Source organism: Saccopteryx leptura, chromosome 4 (assembly GCF_036850995.1).
Source record: "Saccopteryx leptura isolate mSacLep1 chromosome 4, mSacLep1_pri_phased_curated, whole genome shotgun sequence".
NCBI classification, from domain to species: domain Eukaryota; kingdom Metazoa; phylum Chordata; class Mammalia; order Chiroptera; family Emballonuridae; genus Saccopteryx; species Saccopteryx leptura.
The window spans coordinates 219,766,800-219,786,289 of NC_089506.1; the positions used below are offsets into that span (position 1 = coordinate 219,766,800).

At 54.4% G+C, this 19,490-nt stretch overlaps 1 protein-coding gene across 1 annotated transcript in view; it reads right to left on the minus strand.

Annotated features, from left to right (window-relative positions):
* The window catches only part of HS3ST4 (heparan sulfate-glucosamine 3-sulfotransferase 4), a 399,813-nt gene extending 380,544 nt beyond the window's left edge, over positions 1-19,269 (minus strand). The window contains exon 1 of the mRNA XM_066380074.1: positions 18,514-19,269. Within this exon, the coding sequence (XP_066236171.1) occupies positions 18,514-19,259 (746 nt within the window). The 5' untranslated portion in view covers positions 19,260-19,269. The remainder of the gene's footprint in view (positions 1-18,513) is intronic.
* Between the last annotated feature and the right edge of the window lie 221 nt (positions 19,270-19,490).

Sequence of the window (19,490 nt, forward strand, 5' to 3'; positions counted from 1 at the left end):
ATAGAGCTACCTTATGACCCAGCAATTCCTCTACTGGGTATATACCCCCAAAACTCAAACACACTGGTACGTAAAGACACATGCAGCCCCATGTTCATCACAACATTAGTCACAGTGGCCAAGACATGGAAACAACCAAAGTGCCCCTTGACCGGATAAAGAAGAACTGGTGCATAGATGCAAGGGGGGTACCACTCAGCCATAAGAAATGACGACTTATTGCCATTGACAACAACAGGGATGGACCTTGAGAACACTCAACCAAGTGAAATAAGTAAATCAGAAAAAGCTAAGAAGAACTGTCTGATTTCACACACAGGTGGGATATCACACTAAGACTCCTGGACACAGACAAAAGTGAGGTGTTTACGGGGGGAGGGGAGAGGATGTGGGGGGAAATGGGGATTTATTTCCATAAAACATCTCCCAAGAGCATCAGAAATTAAGTCACACGTATGTCTCTCTCTCAGGCCTTTCCTTCAATGGAAAGAGTGAAATGACACAGAGTCGGGGCCGCTCCAGAAGCCCCGGGCACTGAGTTGTCACACGAAGACCAAAATGCCAGTTCCTGTCTCCCTCTCTCCCTGCAGTGGATCCGAACGGAAAGACTGAATGTGATAAAAAAAACAAACAAAAAAAAACCCATCTCGCTCCCTAGCCGAAGAATTCTCCAGGAAGATGTGCAACTCCTTTAAATATCTGCAGCCGTTTCCAGGGGTTGTTCAGGAAGTGACGGAAATAGAAAATATTCTAAATACATAGTGAGCGATTTCTGAGTGCTGCACACATCTCAGGCACAGAGACTAGACAGCCGACCTTCCTTGCGTTCTATCCCCCTCCTTCTCTTCTTCCTTTTCCTCCGCCTTCCCTGGCTCCCTTTCTGTGTGAAAGGAGGCAGACGCTCCCAGCAGAGAGGTGGGGGGGGGGGCGGCTCTGAGCTGCTGTGGGAGCCCACCCCGGTGGAAAGGCCCAGAACAGCACCCCCACCCCCACCCCCAACACCACAGGAGCCAGCCTAACTCCTGGAGTCCCTTTCCTTCGGTTACACTTCGGTAAAAGTTGACATTTGAACGGAGGAGCCTCGAAACAGACATCTGTGGTTTCGGTATCCGCCTCCGCCTCCCTTCTTGGATGACGGTGTCTTGCTCTGGCTTTGGGAAAAGGCTCACAGGTCAGCCGGGGCCCCCAGAAGAACTGACGACTCCCTTCTTTGATGACGGTGTCTTGCTCTGGCTTTGGGAAAAGGCTCACAGGTCAGCCGGGGCTCCCAGAAGAACTGACGACTCCCTTCTTTGATGACGGTGTCTTGCTCTGGCTTTGGGAAAAGGCTCACAGGTCAGCCGGGGCCCCCAGAAGAACTGACGACTCCCTTCTTTGATGACGGTGTCTTGCTCTGGCTTTGGGAAAAGGCTCACAGGTCAGCCGGGGCTCCCAGAAGAACTGACGACTCCCTTCTTTGATGACGGTGTCTTGCTCTGGCTTTGGGAAAAGGCTCACAGGTCAGCCGGGGCCCCCAGGAGAACTGTCGACTCCCTTCTTTGATGACGGTGTCTTGCTCTGGCTTTGGGAGAAGGCTCACAGGTCAGCCGGGGCCCCCAGAAGAACTGACGACTCCCTTCTTTGATGATGGTGTCTTGCTCTGGCTTTGGGAAAAGGCTCACAGGTCAGCCGGGGCCCCCAGAAGAACTGACGACTCCCTTCTTGGATGACGGTGTCTTGCTCTGGCTTTGGGAAAAGGCTCACAGGTCAGCCGGGGCCCCCAGGAGAACTGTCGACTCCCTTCTTTGATGACGGTGTCTTGCTCTGGCTTTGGGAGAAGGCTCACAGGTCAGCCGGGGCCCCCAGGAGAACTGTCGACTCCCTTCTTTGATGACGGTGTCTTGCTCTGGCTTTGGGAAAAGGCTCACAGGTCAGCCGGGGCCCCCAGAAGAACTGAGGACTCCCTTCTTTGATGACGGTGTCTTGCTCTGGCTTTGGGAAAAGGCTCACAGGTCAGCCGGGGCCCCCAGAAGAACTGTCGACTCCTACCTCTGCTCCAGGGAGGCAGAGCCTCCGGCCTCACACCCCTGCTGGTGACAAGACCAGCTGCTGGATGTGTCTGTGGCCCCCGAAGGAGACAGTGAAACTCCAGCGAGGCATCGGCAGAGACATCGGGGACCAAGATGGCACACTCTTCCTGCTGCATTTGGGGCCAGAAAACTGGACCGGCACCACTGAGGACCACAAGGGGACAGACTTTCATCAGAGAGCAGCCGGCTGCTTCCGGGGCAGCGACTCCAACAATGAGAGGTCTGGTGACATTGCGTAGACCCTAATTAGGCCACCCACCCCGCCCCCAGGACCTCCCAGATACAGAAGCCATTCCGTTCCTTTTTGGTTCATTGCTTGGTTCAAATTTTACCTCTAAGTTTTGTATTTTAACCAGAAGAATCCTTAGTCAACAGAGCGCCACCGCAAAAGCCAGGTTTCCGACCAACGGGAAAACTGCCCTTTAAAACGTTCTCTAATATGCTCTGCTTGTAGGCAACGTCTTCCTCCCAGTGGGTGAGAGGTAAAGAGACTGGTGAGAAACAAGCCAAGAAAATCGAGGGGCACCACGGCCAAGGGTTGAAGGTCAAGTTAGAGAAGGGGCTCTCGACACAGCGATTCGTAAGTGACTGCGAACCAGTCACTACAAACTCACTGTTTTATCCTAAATCAGGAGACCGGAGGTTCGGGGTGAGGCCGTGGGATTGGCTGGCTGAAATCGCCAAGCCGTTTTCAGATTTGAAATGGGCAATACACCTGCTGACGACCTGGCGTATGTCTTACGATACCATTTCCTAATACGAGACGTCTTAACCCGTATCTATGGCAATGTGGTAGGTTCATGGTTTGTCCGTATCCAGATCACCATAGGAGCGCTGAAAAGGAAAGAAAAACGCCACTTGCCGATACTCTCTGTATCTGAACTCAAATTAAAAAAAAAAAAAAAATTTGGCTAAGCCTGACCTGTGGTGGTGCAGTGGGATAAAGCGTCGACCTGGAACACCGAGGTCACCTGTTCGAAACCCAGGGCTTGCCTGGTCAAGGCACATATGGGAGCTGATGCTTCCTGCTCCTCCCCCTTCTTTCTCTCTCTCTCTCTTTCTCTCCCTCTTCCCTCCCCCTCTCACCTCTCTGAAAATTGAATAAAGTCTTTTAAAAAAAATTGGCTAAGAAGTGGGTACAGAAAAAGAAGGTACCCAACTCGATTTGAATTTTGTTTTAAACCTGCTGCAAACATCTGTTCTGATGCCTGTTTACTGTGGACTGAAAGTTTCAGAAAGCCTCTCGTTGTACAGGGACAAATAGGCAGGGTCCCCCCAGGCTGGAAGGAGCCAGGAGCCCCTCACACCTGACATCTCAGGAAACGGAAACGGCCTTCTTTGGACTCAGCCGATGTCACATGACCACCACCTAGTGGCCGTGTACTTAAATAACAGGGATAGCTGAGTGTTACATAATGATTTTAAATTGGTCCCAGCCTGGTCAAGGTCATTTGGTAAGCACCAAATCCAAACAAGAGCTTCCCACCAGGATGGGGATAGAATGAAGAACTGGGACATGAAGACACCCGTTCTTAATTTGGGTGACATTGAAGTAACGATGGAACGTAGGTAAATACGAATGGCCGTCCTGCAGCAATTTCCAGGGACTGGCGCTCTGACCATTAGGAGTGAACAAGGTCAGTCCAGGTGGTGCAAGAAAAGGCCAGGCTGAGGAGGGCGTGGTTGAGCAGAGGCTTGACGAGATGGGTGAGTACAAGCCATGCAATTATCTAAGGAAAAGGCATGACAAGTAGAGGGAGCAACAAGTGCAAAGGTCCTGAGGCAGGGCCGTGTCGGGGTTCTCGGGTACAGCAAGGAGGCCTGTGAGGCTCAGGCCCGGGCGCAAAGGGATCTGAAGGCAAAGGAATGTGGCTGCAGAGGCGGACAGGCGTCAGATCCTGTAGGGCCTGGCAGACCGCAGTCAGGACAAGATTTTTTTGGAGGTTCACAAGAAGCCACTGAACATTTTTTTTTTTTTTTTTATTAATTTATTTATTTTAGAGTGGAGAGAGAGAGAGAGAGAGAGAGAGAGAGAGAGAGAAGAGAGAGACAGGGGGGAGGAGCTGGAAGCATCAACTCCCATATGTGCCTTGACCAGGCAAGCCCAGGGTTTTGAACCGGCGACCTCAGCATTTCCAGGTCAACGCTTTATCCACTGCGCCACCACAGGTCAGGCAACCACTGAACATTTTAAAGTTTGAGCGTGCCGTGGTTTGCTTTAAAAGGTCCCTTACTCTAGTGACCGTACGAAGAGCTGACTAGGGAGGGCCAAGAGCACCAACATGAATAAGAACAGAAGTCTACTGCCGCAGCCTGGGCACCAGGGTGGGCACTGCCAGATACACAGATAGAGAGAGAGACATAGAGACACAGAGACACAGACAGGTGGATGGTCGCCCGACAGGCGTGCGCAGGCGTGCACACACACACTCTCTTACATACATAAATACACATACAGGCATGTATACATGGCTCTCTCTCTCTCTCTCAGAAACCCATTTCTAGTAATAGTCTTTAAAATGATCAAAGGAAACTATAATTCTCATGTAAAAGAATCAATACTGGCAAATGTATCTATATGATTTAAAAAAAAACAACTGCGAGAGTAACAGTCATGAGTCAAGTTGAGAAGCTAGCAACCAAACTCTGGGTATCAAAATTCACCCTTAGTGAACCTGGTAAATTTTAGGTGCTCTGAAGTATCCTGTAACCTCGTGAAATAGTTCCGTGTTCCAGTTGCCAAATACACACACACACACAGCTCACAAACATTAGGGGATATTTCAAAATGAATATGAAGCTATAAAGTATCCCCTAATGTTTGTGAGCATATATATCCCCTCATGTTTGTGAGTCGACATGGGCTTCTCAATTTAGTTCACTGTCCAACTGATTTTCTTCTTGAGAGAGTGGAAGACAAGGAACTACAACGAGACACGACCGTGAGTTACTGCTGCAGCTGCAGCCGATGGTCCTGCCTCCTCCTCCTTGGGCACGGAGACATCGGAGGGCTCCCCGGACATCTCCGCAGCTGGATGTGGCCACACAACCACGTTCTCCTCAACACAACGACAGCGGAAGCTGAGTGACACTTCCGCGCTGCCTGCCAGGAGGCCGTGACTTCCGAGGCTGCTCCCCTCTCTGTGAGTCCTTCCAGCTGGACTGTCTGTAGGGTGGGCTCCAGGCTCTGACTGTGCCCAGGAGAAACCCCTTCAGGCAGGGGGAGGTTTTCAACCAGAAGTCATTTTGTCCCCAGGGGACATTTGGCACCAGCTGGAGACATTTTGGGCTGTTAATTTTGGGGGGTGATGTCCAAATGATTAGCCTCTCGGGAGTGGAGAGACCGGAGATGCCCTACAATGCCCGGGATGGCCCTCACAACAAAAACTCTCATGGCCCAAAATGTCAACAGTGCTCACGTTGAAGAAGCTTGAGCTAAGGCAACTGTTTCTCAACCTTTGTGTATCATAATTACCTAACGATGTTCTCAAAATAGAAATTCTCTGGTCCCGGCCAGCTGGCTCAGTGGAAGGAGCATCAAGCTGATGTGCAGACATCTCAGGTTCGATTCCCGGTCAGGGCACACAGGAGAAGCGACCAGCTCTTCTCCTCCCTCTCCCTCTCTCTCCCTTCTCTCTTTCTGCTCCTCTGTCGGCAGCTCCGCTGGTCCAAGTGTCAGCCCCAGGCACCGACAATAGCTCAGCTGATTGGAGCATTGGCCCCAGACAGGGGTTGCCAGGTAGATCCTCGTTGGGGTACATGACGGAGTCTGTCTCTCTACCTCCCCTCCTCCCACTAAAAAAAATATAAATAGATGATAGATAGATAGATAGCTAAATAGATAGATAAATTCTGTTTCAGGAAATCTGGGATGGGGTCTGATTTTCTGCATTTCTAACAAGGTCCCTGGAGGACAGAGGATCAGCAAGATGGACAGACCAGAACCCGGGTCTCTGAATGATCTCCTGAGCTCTGTCCCCACGCAGCCCAGACTGGCCGAGTGCACAGGGCTGCTGTTCAAATACGTCCACCTGAGCAAGAACTCACTGCTTCCCGCGCGTGCCCCCAGAGTGCCTGGCCACCACGCAGCGCTGCCAATGCTGGACGCGGACCTCGTGACGGAGGAGAGAAACCACCCGTCCCATTGCAGCCACTGTGTGTTGGACCCCTCGGTGGGAGAAGTCCGGTTTTCCCCCTAACTAGCGTGAGGACCGTGCGCAAACAGTGGACGTTGGCATCTGGGTTGCTGTTTGGCAAGAGACCTTCAAAGGCCCGGGGGTGCTATTTTCCAGAGAGGGAGAAAAAGCCAAGGGAAGGGGAAAACAGAGGGTGGCGGAGAGAGGTGTCTGAGGAGAGTGAGCTGCGGCCGTCACCGAGGACCGCCCGCTGGCGGGCTGCCCTGCTCTGCGGGTCAGGAGCCTGCGAGGGTCTCCGCGCAGGGCTGCCTGCCTTCCTGAGGCTCCGAGGGAGCGTCCGTTTCCTCTCCTCTTCCAGCCACCAGCACCTGCCTGAATTCCTCGGCTCACGGACCCTTCCCCTAGCTGCAAAGCCAGCAGCAGCAGGTGGAGCCCCTCCCTTGCTGCCGTCCCTGCGGCCCAAGCTCTCCTGCCTCCCTCTTCCACGGTAAAGGACCCCCGTGGTTGCACGGAGCCCACCCAGAAGACCCCCCCATCTCAAGGTTCGCTGTCAGCAAACATAATTCGACCGGCAACCTTGATTCCCCTTTGCCACATCAGCCAGCCAGTCCGTCAGTCCTGGAGAGGTTATCTCCAGGGGAGGGGGCGTCATCCCGCCTTCCAGAGCTCAGAACGTAGAAGGCTGGTCAGGCAGCCAGAGGTGGGGCGTGCACGCACCTCCTGGGACACAATGACGAGGTGCACAAGAGAAAGGGACGACAGGTCCATTGAGAACAAAATCAGAGAGTCCCAGCTCGACTTGCAAAGCTCATCCACTGCAGGGCAAGCCTAAGAAGCAACGGTGCCCAGAGCGCTCCACGTTTTCTGGTGGAAAAGCAGACAGAGCTGCGGCCACGAGCCGGGCGAAGAGCTGCAGATGCAGAGAAGCCCCGGGAGCCGGGAGCCTCCGCGCAGCCTGCCCTCACCGGGTTCGAGACCCACGGTCTGTGATGTGTCTGCAAACCAAACTCCTTCATCTAACTTCAGGATAAGAGTGCTTGCCCTGTATTTCAGGGACTCCCTGGAGTGCAGCATTCTAGAAAACCAATTACCGGGCTGCGGGGGGGGGGGGGGGGGGGGGGTTCATCAAAACGTGCATGGATTAGTAACAAGTGACATATGTAGGCAAAGCTGGTCCCAGCACGTCACCCTTACGCCGTCCTTGCAAAATCACTGAGCAGTGATGAGAGGCTGCCTCTTTTTCCCATTGTAGAGATGAGAAAACAAAGGCTCAAAGGATAAAGACTCACCGATGCACCCCCTTAAAGCAGGGGTCCCCAAACTTTTTTCACAGGGGGCCAGTTCACTGTGCCTCAGACCGTTGGAGGGCCAGACTATAAAAAAAACTATAAACAAATCCCTATGCACACTGCACATATCTTATTTTAAAGTAAAAAGACAAAACTGAAATAAATACAATATTTAAAATAAAGAACAAGTAAATTTAAATCAACAAACTGACCAGTATTTCAATGGGAACTATGCTCCTCTCACTGACCACCAATGAAAAAGGGGCCCCTTCCGGAAGTGCAGCGGGGGCCGGATAAATGGCCACAGGGGGCCGCATGTGGCCTGCGGGCCGTAGTTTGGGGACCCTGCCTTAAAGCAAGGTAGGCACAGCCCTCAGATTCACATCCTGGACTTCTGATTCCAGGTTCAGCTTTACTGTTCAGAACACCATAAAAGTCCAAACAGTTAGAGTGCCCTGGGATAGAGGCGCTCAGGCCGTTCAACCCGAATGTGTCCTCGGCTCCTGGGACACCCAAAGCTCTACCCCTGCCCCAGAGAAGGCTGAACCCGGAGGCACGGGGCAAGGTGGCACCTCTGAGGAGAACCAAGCCACACGGGGCCTCGGTGCAGTGGTTTGATTATCAAGTGGCAATTACACAATTTTAATCATGCATTTAGAGAAAATTGAAAACCAACCACTCTTGGAGCATAACAGTCTATCAGGAATAACCCAGGCTCTTCTAAAACTTTGGCAGTGAGGCCCTGGCCGGTTGCTCAGTGGATAGAGCCTCGGCCCGGCATGCAGACATCCCAGGTTCAATCCCCAATCAGGACACACCACTACTGTGTTACCATTGCTACTGTTGCCACTGCTACTGTGTTACTATTGCTACTGTTATCAATACTACTGTGTTACCATTGCTACTGTTGCCACTGCTACTGTGTTACCATTGCTACTGTAACCACCGCTACTGTGTTACCATTGCTACTGTTGCCACCGCTACTGTGTTACCATTGCTACTGTAACCACCACTACTGTGTTACCATTGCTACTGTAACCACCGCTACTGTGTTACCATTGCTACTGTAGCCACCACTACTGTGTTACCATTGCTACTGTTGCCACTGCTACTGTGTTACCATTGCTACTGTAGCCACCGCTACTGTGTTACCATTGCTACTGTAACCACCGCTACTGTGTTACCATTGCTACTGTTGCCACCGCTACTGTGTTACCATTGCTACTGTAGCCACCGCTACTGTGTTACCATTGCTACTGTTACCACCGCTGTTATTGTTACTGCAGCTACTGTTCCCACTACTACTGTGTTACCATTGCTACTGTTACCACTGCAGTTACTACCACTGCTACGATCACTGCGGCTCCTTTACTCATATTAAGAATACATCAAGGCCTGACCTGTGGTGGCGCAGTGGATAAAGCGTCGACCTGGAAATGCTGAGGTCACCGGTTCAAAACCCTGGGCTTGCCTGGTCAAGGCACATATGGGAGTTGATGCTTCTAGCTCCTCCCCCCCCGTCTCTCTCCTCTCCTCTCCTCTCCTCTCCTCTCTCTCTCTCTCTCTCCCCCCCTCTCTCTCCTCTCTAAAATGAATAAATAAAATTAAAAAAAATTTAAAAAAAATTAAAAAAAAAAAAAAAAGAATACATCAAATTTTTAGATTTTTCTAAGATTAAACCATCCTTCCATTCCTGGAGTAAATCACATTTTGTCAGGATTTATAACCTTGTAATATAATCAATTGTCCATTTCTCTGCTCCGTGAGCTGGTTCAGATCATTGGCCATGACTGATTCATATCTCACCCAGCACGTAGTGAACAATCAACATGTGTTCTATGAATGAGAAAAAAATGACTAGAATAAAGGCACTGATCCACCTAAATTAACCTTCTGTTCTTCTCCCTGGACTAAAATACTCAGTTCTTGTGCCTGTCAAGAAGGTGTGGTTTAATTGATCCCACTTTGCCAACCAATAGAACCCTTGAATACCTCATCCTCTACGAGGAAACCATGCCTTGTGGTTTCAACAGGACTAACTCTTCTTCCTGCCTCCCAGTACTGCCCTACTTCAAGGGGCTACATGCCAGGCATTACTACAACACTTCACAATGACTGCCGTAGGGTTGGGCACATGAACCAGCTCGGGCCAAAAGCATCTGCAGGAATTTCTTAACAGGAGCTCTTAAAGAAAATTATTTCCAAAATAACTGATAAATATAAAATGTTTGTCTGCTTACCATCTTGCCTAAAAGGTGGTAAGAAGGCCCTGGCCAGTTGGATCAGTGGTAGAGCATCTTCCCAGTGTGTGGATGTCCCAGGTTCAATTTCAGTCAGGGTACATAGGAGAAGTGACCGTTTGCTTCTCCCCTCCTCCCCCACCACTCTCTTTCTTTCTTTCTCTCCTCCCCGCCACTGCCCGCAGCCATGGCTTCTTCATTCGAGCTCATTGGCCCCAGGCACTGAGGATGGCACGGTGGAGCCTCCACCTCAGACGCTAAAATTAGCTCGGTTGTGAGCACGGCCCCAGATGGGGGTTGTGGGTGGATCCTGGTCAGGGCGCATGCAGGAGTCTTCTCTCTGCCTCCCTGCCTCTCACTTGGAACAGAAGAAAAAATAAAATAAAATAAAATAAAATAAAATAAAATAAAATAAAATAAAATAAAATAAAATAAAATAAAATAAAATAAAAAATAAAGGTGGTGAGACAACGTATCTGAAAATAAAGCAAGGTGGTGACACACATGGAGACACAGAGACCTGGTGACAGCATCTGAGTCCCTGAACTCAGCTCTTCCTGTAGCTGATTACTTCTTAGACTTCCTAATTACACAGGCCAATGAATTACATTGTTTGTTTATAAGAGTTTAAGTTCAGTTTCTATCATTTACAACCAAAACAATATTTTTTCAACTCATGTGTTGCTTTGTTTCCCTGTAAATATGCTTTTATATCCCTAAGTAGAGGTTGAAAAAAATTTTAAAGAAAGCAATCCCAACTAATGAATGTTTAAAAAAAAAAAATCGACCCTGGTCAGGTAGCTCACTCCGTTGGTTAGAGCATCATCTCAATATGACTAACTTGCAGATTCAATCCCCAGTCAGGGCACAGACGAGAGTCAACCAACGACAGCAGGAATCAGTGGAACACATCGGTGTTCCTCTGTGTCTCTCTCTCCCCCTTTCTCTCACTAAAATCAATAAAATTTTTAAAAAGTTAAATCAACCACCTGCTTTTAATTAATGGCAAGATGGGCTGAAAGTTTCCCTCAGGGAATCAGAATCTCAAGTTGAGATTCCACAACCAGGCCCTGGACGGTTGGCTCAGTGGTAGAGCGTTGGCCCAGCATGTGGAAGTCCCAGGTTCGATTCCCCATCAGGGCACACAGGAGAAGCGGTCATCTGCTTCTCCACCCCTCCCCCTTTCACTTCTCTCTCTCTCTCTCTCTCTCTCTCTCTCTCTCTCTCCACCTCCTGCAGCCATGGCTCGATAGGAGTGAGTTGGCCGGGTGCTCAGGATGGCTCCATGGCCCTCTGTGACTGAGCAATGGAGCAAGGGCCCCAGATGGGCAGAGCATCACCCCCTGGTGGGCTGGCCGGGTGGATCCTAGCCAGGGACCATGCGGGAGTCTGTCTCTCTGCCCCCCCTCCTCTCTCTAAAAATAAAATAAATAAAAACATTCATACATAAAAGAGAAATTTCCACAACAGCTACGGAGGTGCTTGTTAAACCGCAGAAACCAACAGAATCGAGAAATGACTGTGACAGGCCGCTGGTTCCCACGGGTCCCACGGCACCCCCGCCCTTCACTATGTAAACCCCCCAACCCTGAACGCTTCCTGACAGAGAGCCCTCGCCGTCACCCCTTCTCCGACCGTCCTGAGGCCTCCCTCCCGGCTTGATTTTTAAAGCAAGAATGGAAAGAAAGAGTTATGTTATGATGGCAGGAGAACAGTGCAAGCAGCCAAACCTCGAGACAGGGAGTTTCTCGGGGGCTCGTTGAGCAGCCCTGTGTTCTCAGGAGCTTCCCTCTGCAGAAAACAGCGGGGCGAACACGCCCCCCGCATCCCTAACGCCTCTGCCCCCGTCCTAGGCCGGCAGCACCATTGCTCCTGCAGGCTGCAGACCGTGTCAGCGGGCCGCCCCGGGCCTGCTCGCTCCCCCAGCTCCCCCCCGGTGGGGAGCCCTGGCCGAGTCCCCCCGGTGGGGAGCCCTGGCCGAGTCCCCCCGGTGGGGAGCCCTGGCCGAGTCCCCCCGGTGGGGAGCCCTGGCCGAGTCCCCCTGGCCGCGTCCCCCTGGCCGTGTCCCCTTGGCCACCGTCCCCCTGGCCACCGTCCCCCTGGCCGTGTCCCCCTGGCCACGTCCCCCTGGCCACCATCCCTTCTCCTCCGCCCGCTCAAGTCACAGGAGACCACATTCTGGAATCCGGTGCTGATTATTCTCTGGAGAGCCCCTTAAGAGCTGCCTCAGGGTTTGAAATCCCTCATTCAGACATAATTTGGGAATAAAAAGAGAGAGAGTAAAAAACTATATTCAAATGATAAACGCCTTCCAGCTTTCTCTTTGGGACCTTCAGGATGGAGACGGCGAAAGGAAGGAACTGAAGGAAAATGGAGAAGGAAAGCAAAGGGGAGGAGAACACACACAGAGAGAGAGAGAGAAAGAGAGAGAGAGAGAGAGAGGGAAGGAGAGAGAGAGAGAGGGAAGAAGAGGAGAGAGAGGGAAGAAAAGGAGAGAGAGGGAAGGAGAGAGAGAGAGAGGGAAGGAGAGAGAGAGAGGAGAGAGAGAGGTCTGCTGTGTCGCCAACTCTGCGCGGGCCCTTTACCTGTCGCCGCACGCGTCACCCCCACACCATCCCCCGGGAGCCGCGTGGAGCCCATTATGCAGGTGGGGAAATTGAGGCTCGGTGCCACTAAGTAACTCATCCAGTGTCGCACGAGGAGGAGGAGTGGATCCCAGCTCAAACACATGCTCCAAACAACATTGCTTCCACTGTGCCCGTTCTTCCTCTGAGCAGCACAGAAAATCGTTCTGGAACCAAAGTGTTTTAGTGAGTGAATGGGCAGGTCCATGGAGACAAGACAGCCTCATCATCTAAGAGACAAAGATGAGAGAGAGACAGAGAGAGAGAGAGAGAGAGAGAGAGAGAGAGAGGTGAAGTAACCAGACATCCAATAGAACTGGAACTCGCACGCGGCCAAGCAGAGCCTCACACCCGGTTTTCCCAGCTGACCGGAATGTATTTTGTAAGTGCAATTGATCTGCGTGGGTCAAATATAGGCACTCTTGTTAAGTGAGTCAACCACTGAGAATTTTCTCACTTCCCAAAGAACAGGTTCGTGGGAACAAACGGGAAGTGTATCTGTGAAGCGTCTTCCCTCTGCCTCCGGTTCCTGTTTGCATCAGCCCCTGTCATCGTTGTTGGAGGAACATCGGGGAGGTGTTTCCCTCCTGCTGCTGCAAGCTCTGAGAAGGGGGCGTGGGGTCTAAGCTAAGCCAGCACGTGTACGTGTAAGCAGCCATCCTGGCCAGTGCAGAGGGGACGGGTTCGCCGGCGACTCTCGGAAGCGGGTTTCAACCAGAGGTTGCAGAGTGCCAGCCAGCCGGCTGGGCCCAGCCCACAGATGGGCTCTGTCTGTCTCTCGGTGTTGGCCCACACAGCACTTTTAAGGAATTCCATTCCGTGGCCAACATTAAAAACCAGGATAACCGAATTTCCAGTTTCCCTTACCCAGCGGGAGACCGGGCCACCCTGACAGGACATCCGAGCACGGGGGAGAGTCGCCAGAGGCAGCCGCAGCGCCCCTCTAGACAGGGTCTGTGCGCCCCGTTTCTCCCCGCCTGGCTCATCTCCCTCGTTTGTAGGGTCCCCATGTGCCCTCCGTGACCCTTGGTTTAAAAGGTTAGGCAGATACAAATGACAAAACCAATCATTATTAGCCTTTTCTCAAAAACGTCCCTGAGAATGAAACATTTCAGACCCTGGCTGGCTTGCTCAGTGGTAGAGCATCGGCCTGACATATGGACATCCTGGGTTCGATTCCCAGTCAGTGCACACAGGAGAAGTGACCATCTGCTTCTTCCCCCCCCCCCTTTCTCTCCTTCTCACCCTCTTCTCCTCCCACAGCCAGTGGCTCCATTGGTTCAAGCATAGCCCTGGGCACTGAGGATAGCTGGACTGTCAAAGCTCATCAGCCTCAGGCACTTAAAATAGCTCCATACTAGAGCATCAGCTCCAGATGGGGTTGCCAGGTAGACCCTATTTGGGGTGCATGTGGGAGTCTGCCTCACTATCTCCCTTCTTCTCAAGTAAGAAGGAAGGGGGGGAAGCAGGGAGGGAGGAAGGGAGGGAAGGAGGGAGGGAGGAAACATTTCAGTCAACACTATGACAGCTGTGACCAAAGCTTCAATAAAGCACGTGAGGCCAAAGTGACTTGAGAAATGGAAACACTCAGTTTGGGCCCGTTTGGATTTCTGCTCTCGGGCACCCATTTTTCATTTAAAAACCATCTTCACTTGTACTATTTCCTTTATTCCTCCTAACAATCCTGCAAGGAAGGACTTACTCTCAGATAAACACACTGAAGCTCTGCGTGATATTAAATCAGTTATCCAACCAAGATCATCCAACGAGTAAGTGACAGAGCCCGGTTTGGAACCCAGTTTTGTCCAACTACGAAGGCTCTACTCTGGGAATAATAAAAGGACTCTTTGGAAGTCCTCGAGGCTTGTTCCCACCTCAGGGCCTTTTCACCTGCTGTTCCTCTCCACCCAGATCTTCACGTGGCAGGACCTCACTCCCTCACTCCACGCACATCACCTCCACAGACAGGATTTCCCCGGTCGCCTGACGTAAGTGACCCGTGTGGGAGCGCCGATCACCCGCTAAGCCCCTTCGACTCACAGGGAGGTCCAGGGACCGGTCGCAGCAGAATCACCTGATCTCAGGTCCCTCCCTGGACCTCCCTGTCACAGGGTCCCCCTACCCCACTGATCCGTGCCTGTGTAAAGCTTAAAAGCCCTTCTCTACGGGGGCCCTGCCCAGTGGAAACAAAATGAGTCGCAAGTGTAACTTCCAATCTCCCGGCAGCCACAGCGGAAGAGAAGAGAGCAAGCCCGGCTGGTTTGCTGGCTCCCCTCCGCCTGCAGAAACGCCCTTCCGGAAGGGGGGCTTCATTCTCCCGCTGGCCGCCGAACCCAGGACCGGACACGGTGCTGGCCACATGGGAAGTACTCGTACATGTGTGTCGCAGGCAACAATGAAGGAAGGAGACCCATCTAGTGCTTCGTGTGAGGCAGTGTGGGGCAGAGGCAGGGGGAGAAGCCAGCCTTCTGAGACGGGACAGGCACGGTCAGCTCACCTGCCGGCCAGCTGGGCAGCCCTGAGCCAGCTGTCGACCCTCAGGAGCCGCCTGAGCAACAGCTCTGTGGCCGTTACACTCACTGCCTCATCACGACACTCACACGTCACAGTACGTCGGTAGAGTGCCCGCCAGCACAGCCACAGGCGGTCAGTCAACGCCCGGGCCCCGCCCGCAGCCCTCCTCTCTCCAGACGCCCACGTGCAGATAAGGCCGCTGACCACTTTCCCCTGGGGGGGAGGGGCACAGCGGTGACACGGAAACCCACCCGGTTACTCTGCCCAAGCCCACGGGACGCGCGTGTCCACCGCTGGCACCGGAGACAACTGGAGACCGCGGCAGGCCACCTCCCACCGGCCTGAGGCCGCGCGGTTTCCAAGAAAGCAGAGTGGTTGGTCCGGGGTTACTGTCCGGCCGAAACCATGAGGGAGGCCACAAGGCCGGCCGCCTCCGTCACTGGGATGGGATCTGCGCCCCGGCAGGCCTGCCGCGAGGTCCCCTCCCTTGGAGGAGCTCCAGGCCTCTGCCCAGACGGCTTGTAGCAGCTGGTACAGAGAGGCGCACCATAGCTCTGCCCTCCTGGTCTGAATGGGAGGGAGGCGTGGGGGGTTTAATCTCCACCGCTTCCCCCTATCCAGAACATTTATTTATTCATCGTCGGCCAACGTCCAGCCATGACTGGAAGGCTTGCTTCTCGGCAGCTGTGACACACACACACACACACACGCACACACACACACACACACACACACGCACACACACGCACACACACACACGCCCGGATCCAGGAGGCGCTCTGATGCACATGTGCTAATCCCAAATCTGTTTTTAAATCACATTAGATCAACAGCACAGGAGAAAGCAAGACCCAGATTTAGACACCACTGGAGTGACACCGGGCAAATAAAACAGCTCGGGCTGCTCGGCCGGGTCCCAGGAAAGCCGCCCCCCCCCATCCCCTCCCAGACCCCCGGCCAGCTCTGCTGAGGGCAGCCCCCTTTATCTCCTTCCTCCCCGCTCCCAGGAAACACAGCACCAGGACATGTGCAGAAAGAGTAGGCTCTTGGGGACACACCCTGGAAACAGAAAGAAGGCGCACCCGTGGAGAAGGGGACCGAACTCGGTAAGGAAACCGTGGGTCTCCCATCCCGCAAACGGCGGAGGAAGTCTCCGGACAGGACAGGATAGTGGCGGTCGGGGAGCAAGCGTCACCATCTCAACCTCAGCACAGCGGCCAGCGCTGAGAAGATGGGGGTCACACCAGGAAAGCAAGAGCAGGGTGTCCGTCCCTGGTCTGAATCCGGGCCCCTGAGTCCTCTCTGCAACACAGGGAGGGTGCCAGGCCCTCTTCTTCCACGGCACGGGAGACAGTGCCCGAGGCGGGGCTCAGGAAATCCCCTGGGGACCCTCAGAGCACTCTGTCCCCTGGTCGGTCTGGAGAGGTGACCCAGTCGTCCCGCACACATGGCTCCTGCGGGGCAGGGAGTGTCCGACTGTCCTCTCTCAACAGCAGGTGTGGGTGGCCGAGACTCCCTCTGTGTTTTATAGAGACATCTCCAGCATTACCAGTCACACCAGTAAGTGATCCACAGAGTCACCACTGGTGAGAGCCTGGGGCAGGGGACCGAGGACACACAGAGACATCACGTGGTCCTCAATGTCCCTCCAGAGCTCTGCAGTATAACAGCTCTCAGGGTGGCTCCCGGACACTGACACCGCGCCCCAAATAGCTTCCACAGCCCAGTCCTGACAGGGAGGAGGAGGTTTTTAGGCGCCTTCCTTTCTGGCCTCCGTGTGAAAGAACACGGAAAACCAGGCGCCGTCTACCTGTCGGTCCGCAGACGCCACCGCGGGACGTCCTGACTGACATGTGTCCCGCCACGCATCCCTCATCAACTTTATTTTAAGTCGTTGGAACCCAACACCCCGTTCTGTTTCCAGCTGCGGCAAGGCTATATACCCAAACCCATTTCGGAATGATGGGGTCTTTATGCCTCCCTCTCCCCGACAAGGCATTTGACACTTCTCACAACATACACAGTTTTAAAATTAGAAGTGGGCGGTGGGATAGGGTAGAGGGGGTGGGGGTGGAGCCAGTTACCATCATAGGCCGAAGATGCCCCCCACAGAAGAAGGCAGAACCTCTCCGCAACCAACAATTCACTGAGCCCTCCCCAGACGCCGAACCCCCTTTCTCTACCTCGGCCGTCCCTGCATTCATCATCCTAACACCTTTTTTCAGGATAATTGCCAACTGGAAGTCACGGCTTGTGATGTTATAAATACTGATTTTCCAGTTAAATTAGGCAGTCCGCTGTTTTATGTTTTGATAGGAAGGGGATGTTTGAAGCCTCCTAAAATATTGCAATTAGTTCTCGCTGTTGAAACAGACACGTTGGGCTGTTCCCCTCGACTGTGCCGGAATGTTGATGCCTGAGTGTACTTCTCTCCAGCTTTCAAAGCAGAAGGCATATTTTTTAAAAAGTGAAGAGGGCGGGGGGGGGGGGGTCCGTCACAATCCACACACATGTATTACATATTTCCAAAGTTAAATTATTTCTAAAACTTTCCCAGGCTGTAATTTAAACTTCGAAAGCCCCGTGCCTCGTGGACAGGAGAGCAGCTTGTTAGGAAACAACCCCTGATTCCACCTCTTGGCTCTGTTGAGATGATAACATCACTTTAACTGACAAAGCTTGTGTTTCTGTTTGACAATTGCCATTAATAACGCAGATGCAACAGACGTGGGGGCCAGCCAGGGAGATCTGTTTTCCAAAGAGATCTAAAACAGGAGGAAAGAGGGAAGGGGGGGGGGGGGGAGGACAAGAGGCAAGCAAAGGGCGTTTGCATCTGGGGATGTGCACCCCAGTGTTGTTTTAAATGCTATGGCTCCTCAAGGAGCTGGGTTATCCATTTATTTCACCTGCGCTTAACTTTCTAGTCCTCTCCTCTCTGCCTTGCTCTCGCCGCTGGCGGAGGGCGGGACAGGAGGGAGGTGAACGTCTCAGAAGACAAAGCTCCAGTCTCCCGAAAAGCACAGGGTGCAGGGCATCCAACCCTCTTAGGGCACAACTGTCACGTCCACACTGAGGCGCGCGCGGGGGTGGGGGGGACGGGGCGGGGGGGAGGCAAAGACAGCCCAGTGTTTATTCAGCCAGAGGGGACAGAAAGTTCTAGAGATGGAGGACATCCTCAGTCATTACTAGAAAGCCAAAACTCGCCAGCACCATCTTTTTAACTGTACCCTGTTCCTTCTGCTCCATAACCTGAAAACACTTAAAGTTGGATTCCAGCCACGCAAATGCGTTGGAGGGCGATTCTGACAGATTCCCGGGGATCTCAAAGCCCTTGAGTCAACATAGCTGTCCTGCTTCGGTCCTCGGCGTCCCCAACCCAGAAGCGAAGAGCCTGCCTGGGTTAGGGAACCCTCCGAGGGCGCGAGCGCTTGGGGACCCCCCCCCCCCGCCATGGAGCTGCTCAGATCCAGAAAGCAGCTACGTGGACGAGGAGCCCAAGCAGACAGAGCGCGATGTCACCTCCCGCCCTCGCCCCGAAACACGAGGACCCCCACGGGCCTCCAGTCCTCGCCGGCGAGCCCTCGCCGCGGGGCGCCAGGACTCCCCCGCCGCGTCCCCGCCCGCCGCGCCCGGGGTCCTACCTGTACCACTCCAACCCCTTCTCGTAGTTCCTGTCGAAGAAGTGCGGCTCCACGCCCACCGCCCGCACGTCCGGGTGCACGCGGATGGCCTCCAGCAGCGCGCGGGTCCCCCCTTTCTTGACCCCGATGATCAGCGCCTGTGGCAGCTTCTTCTCCCCGTAGTCCGGGGTGCTGGGGGCGCCGCCCCGCTCGCTGCTCCCGTTGGCCGCCCTCCGGCCTGCGAGCTCCTCGTCGGTGGTGCTGGACTCCTGAGCCTCCCTCTCCAGCAGCGCGCTCTGCGCCGTGGTCATCTCGCCGGGGGCCGGCGGGGGCCGGAGCCAGGAGTCCCGGGCGCCGCCTCCGCCCGTGCCGCCGCCGCCGCTCGCCAGCCCCCAGCCGTCGGCCCCGGGGACGGCGGGCTGCTCCGCGGGCTCGGAGTCCTCCGGCGGCGCCCCGCGGCTCGCGTTGTCCGGCGGCGGCACGGGCGGCTGCGAGGGGGCGCCTCGGCGCGCGGGGGGAGGCGGCGGCGAGGGCGGCGGCGGGGGCTCGGTGGCGGCGCCCGGCGGCTCCTGCAGCGCCAGGGGGAACTGCAGGGACCCCGAGCCGCCCAGGAGGCTGTAGCACAGGTAGGTGACGGACAGCGACAAGGTGCACATGAACAGCAGCTTGCGCGCCGGCGGCCCCTTAGCCACGGCGCCGGGCGGCGGCGGCGCGGCGAGAGGTGGAGGCGGCGGCGCGGGCGGAGGAGGTGCGGGCCACGGGGCCATCGCGGCTCCCGGCTCGCGGCGGCGGCGGCGGCGGCGGCCCCCAGCGCTGCCCGGACATGGTTTCAGCCGCCGCCCCCGCCGCCGCCGCCGCCGCCGCCGCTGCCGCCGTTGCCGCTGCCCGGCCGCCCCGGCTGCATGGAGCGACGCCGCTGCGCGCCCGGCCCTGGCCGCTGTCCCGCTGCGCCGGGGGGCAGCCCGGCCGCATGGCCCCCTCCCCGCTCTGCCCGCGGA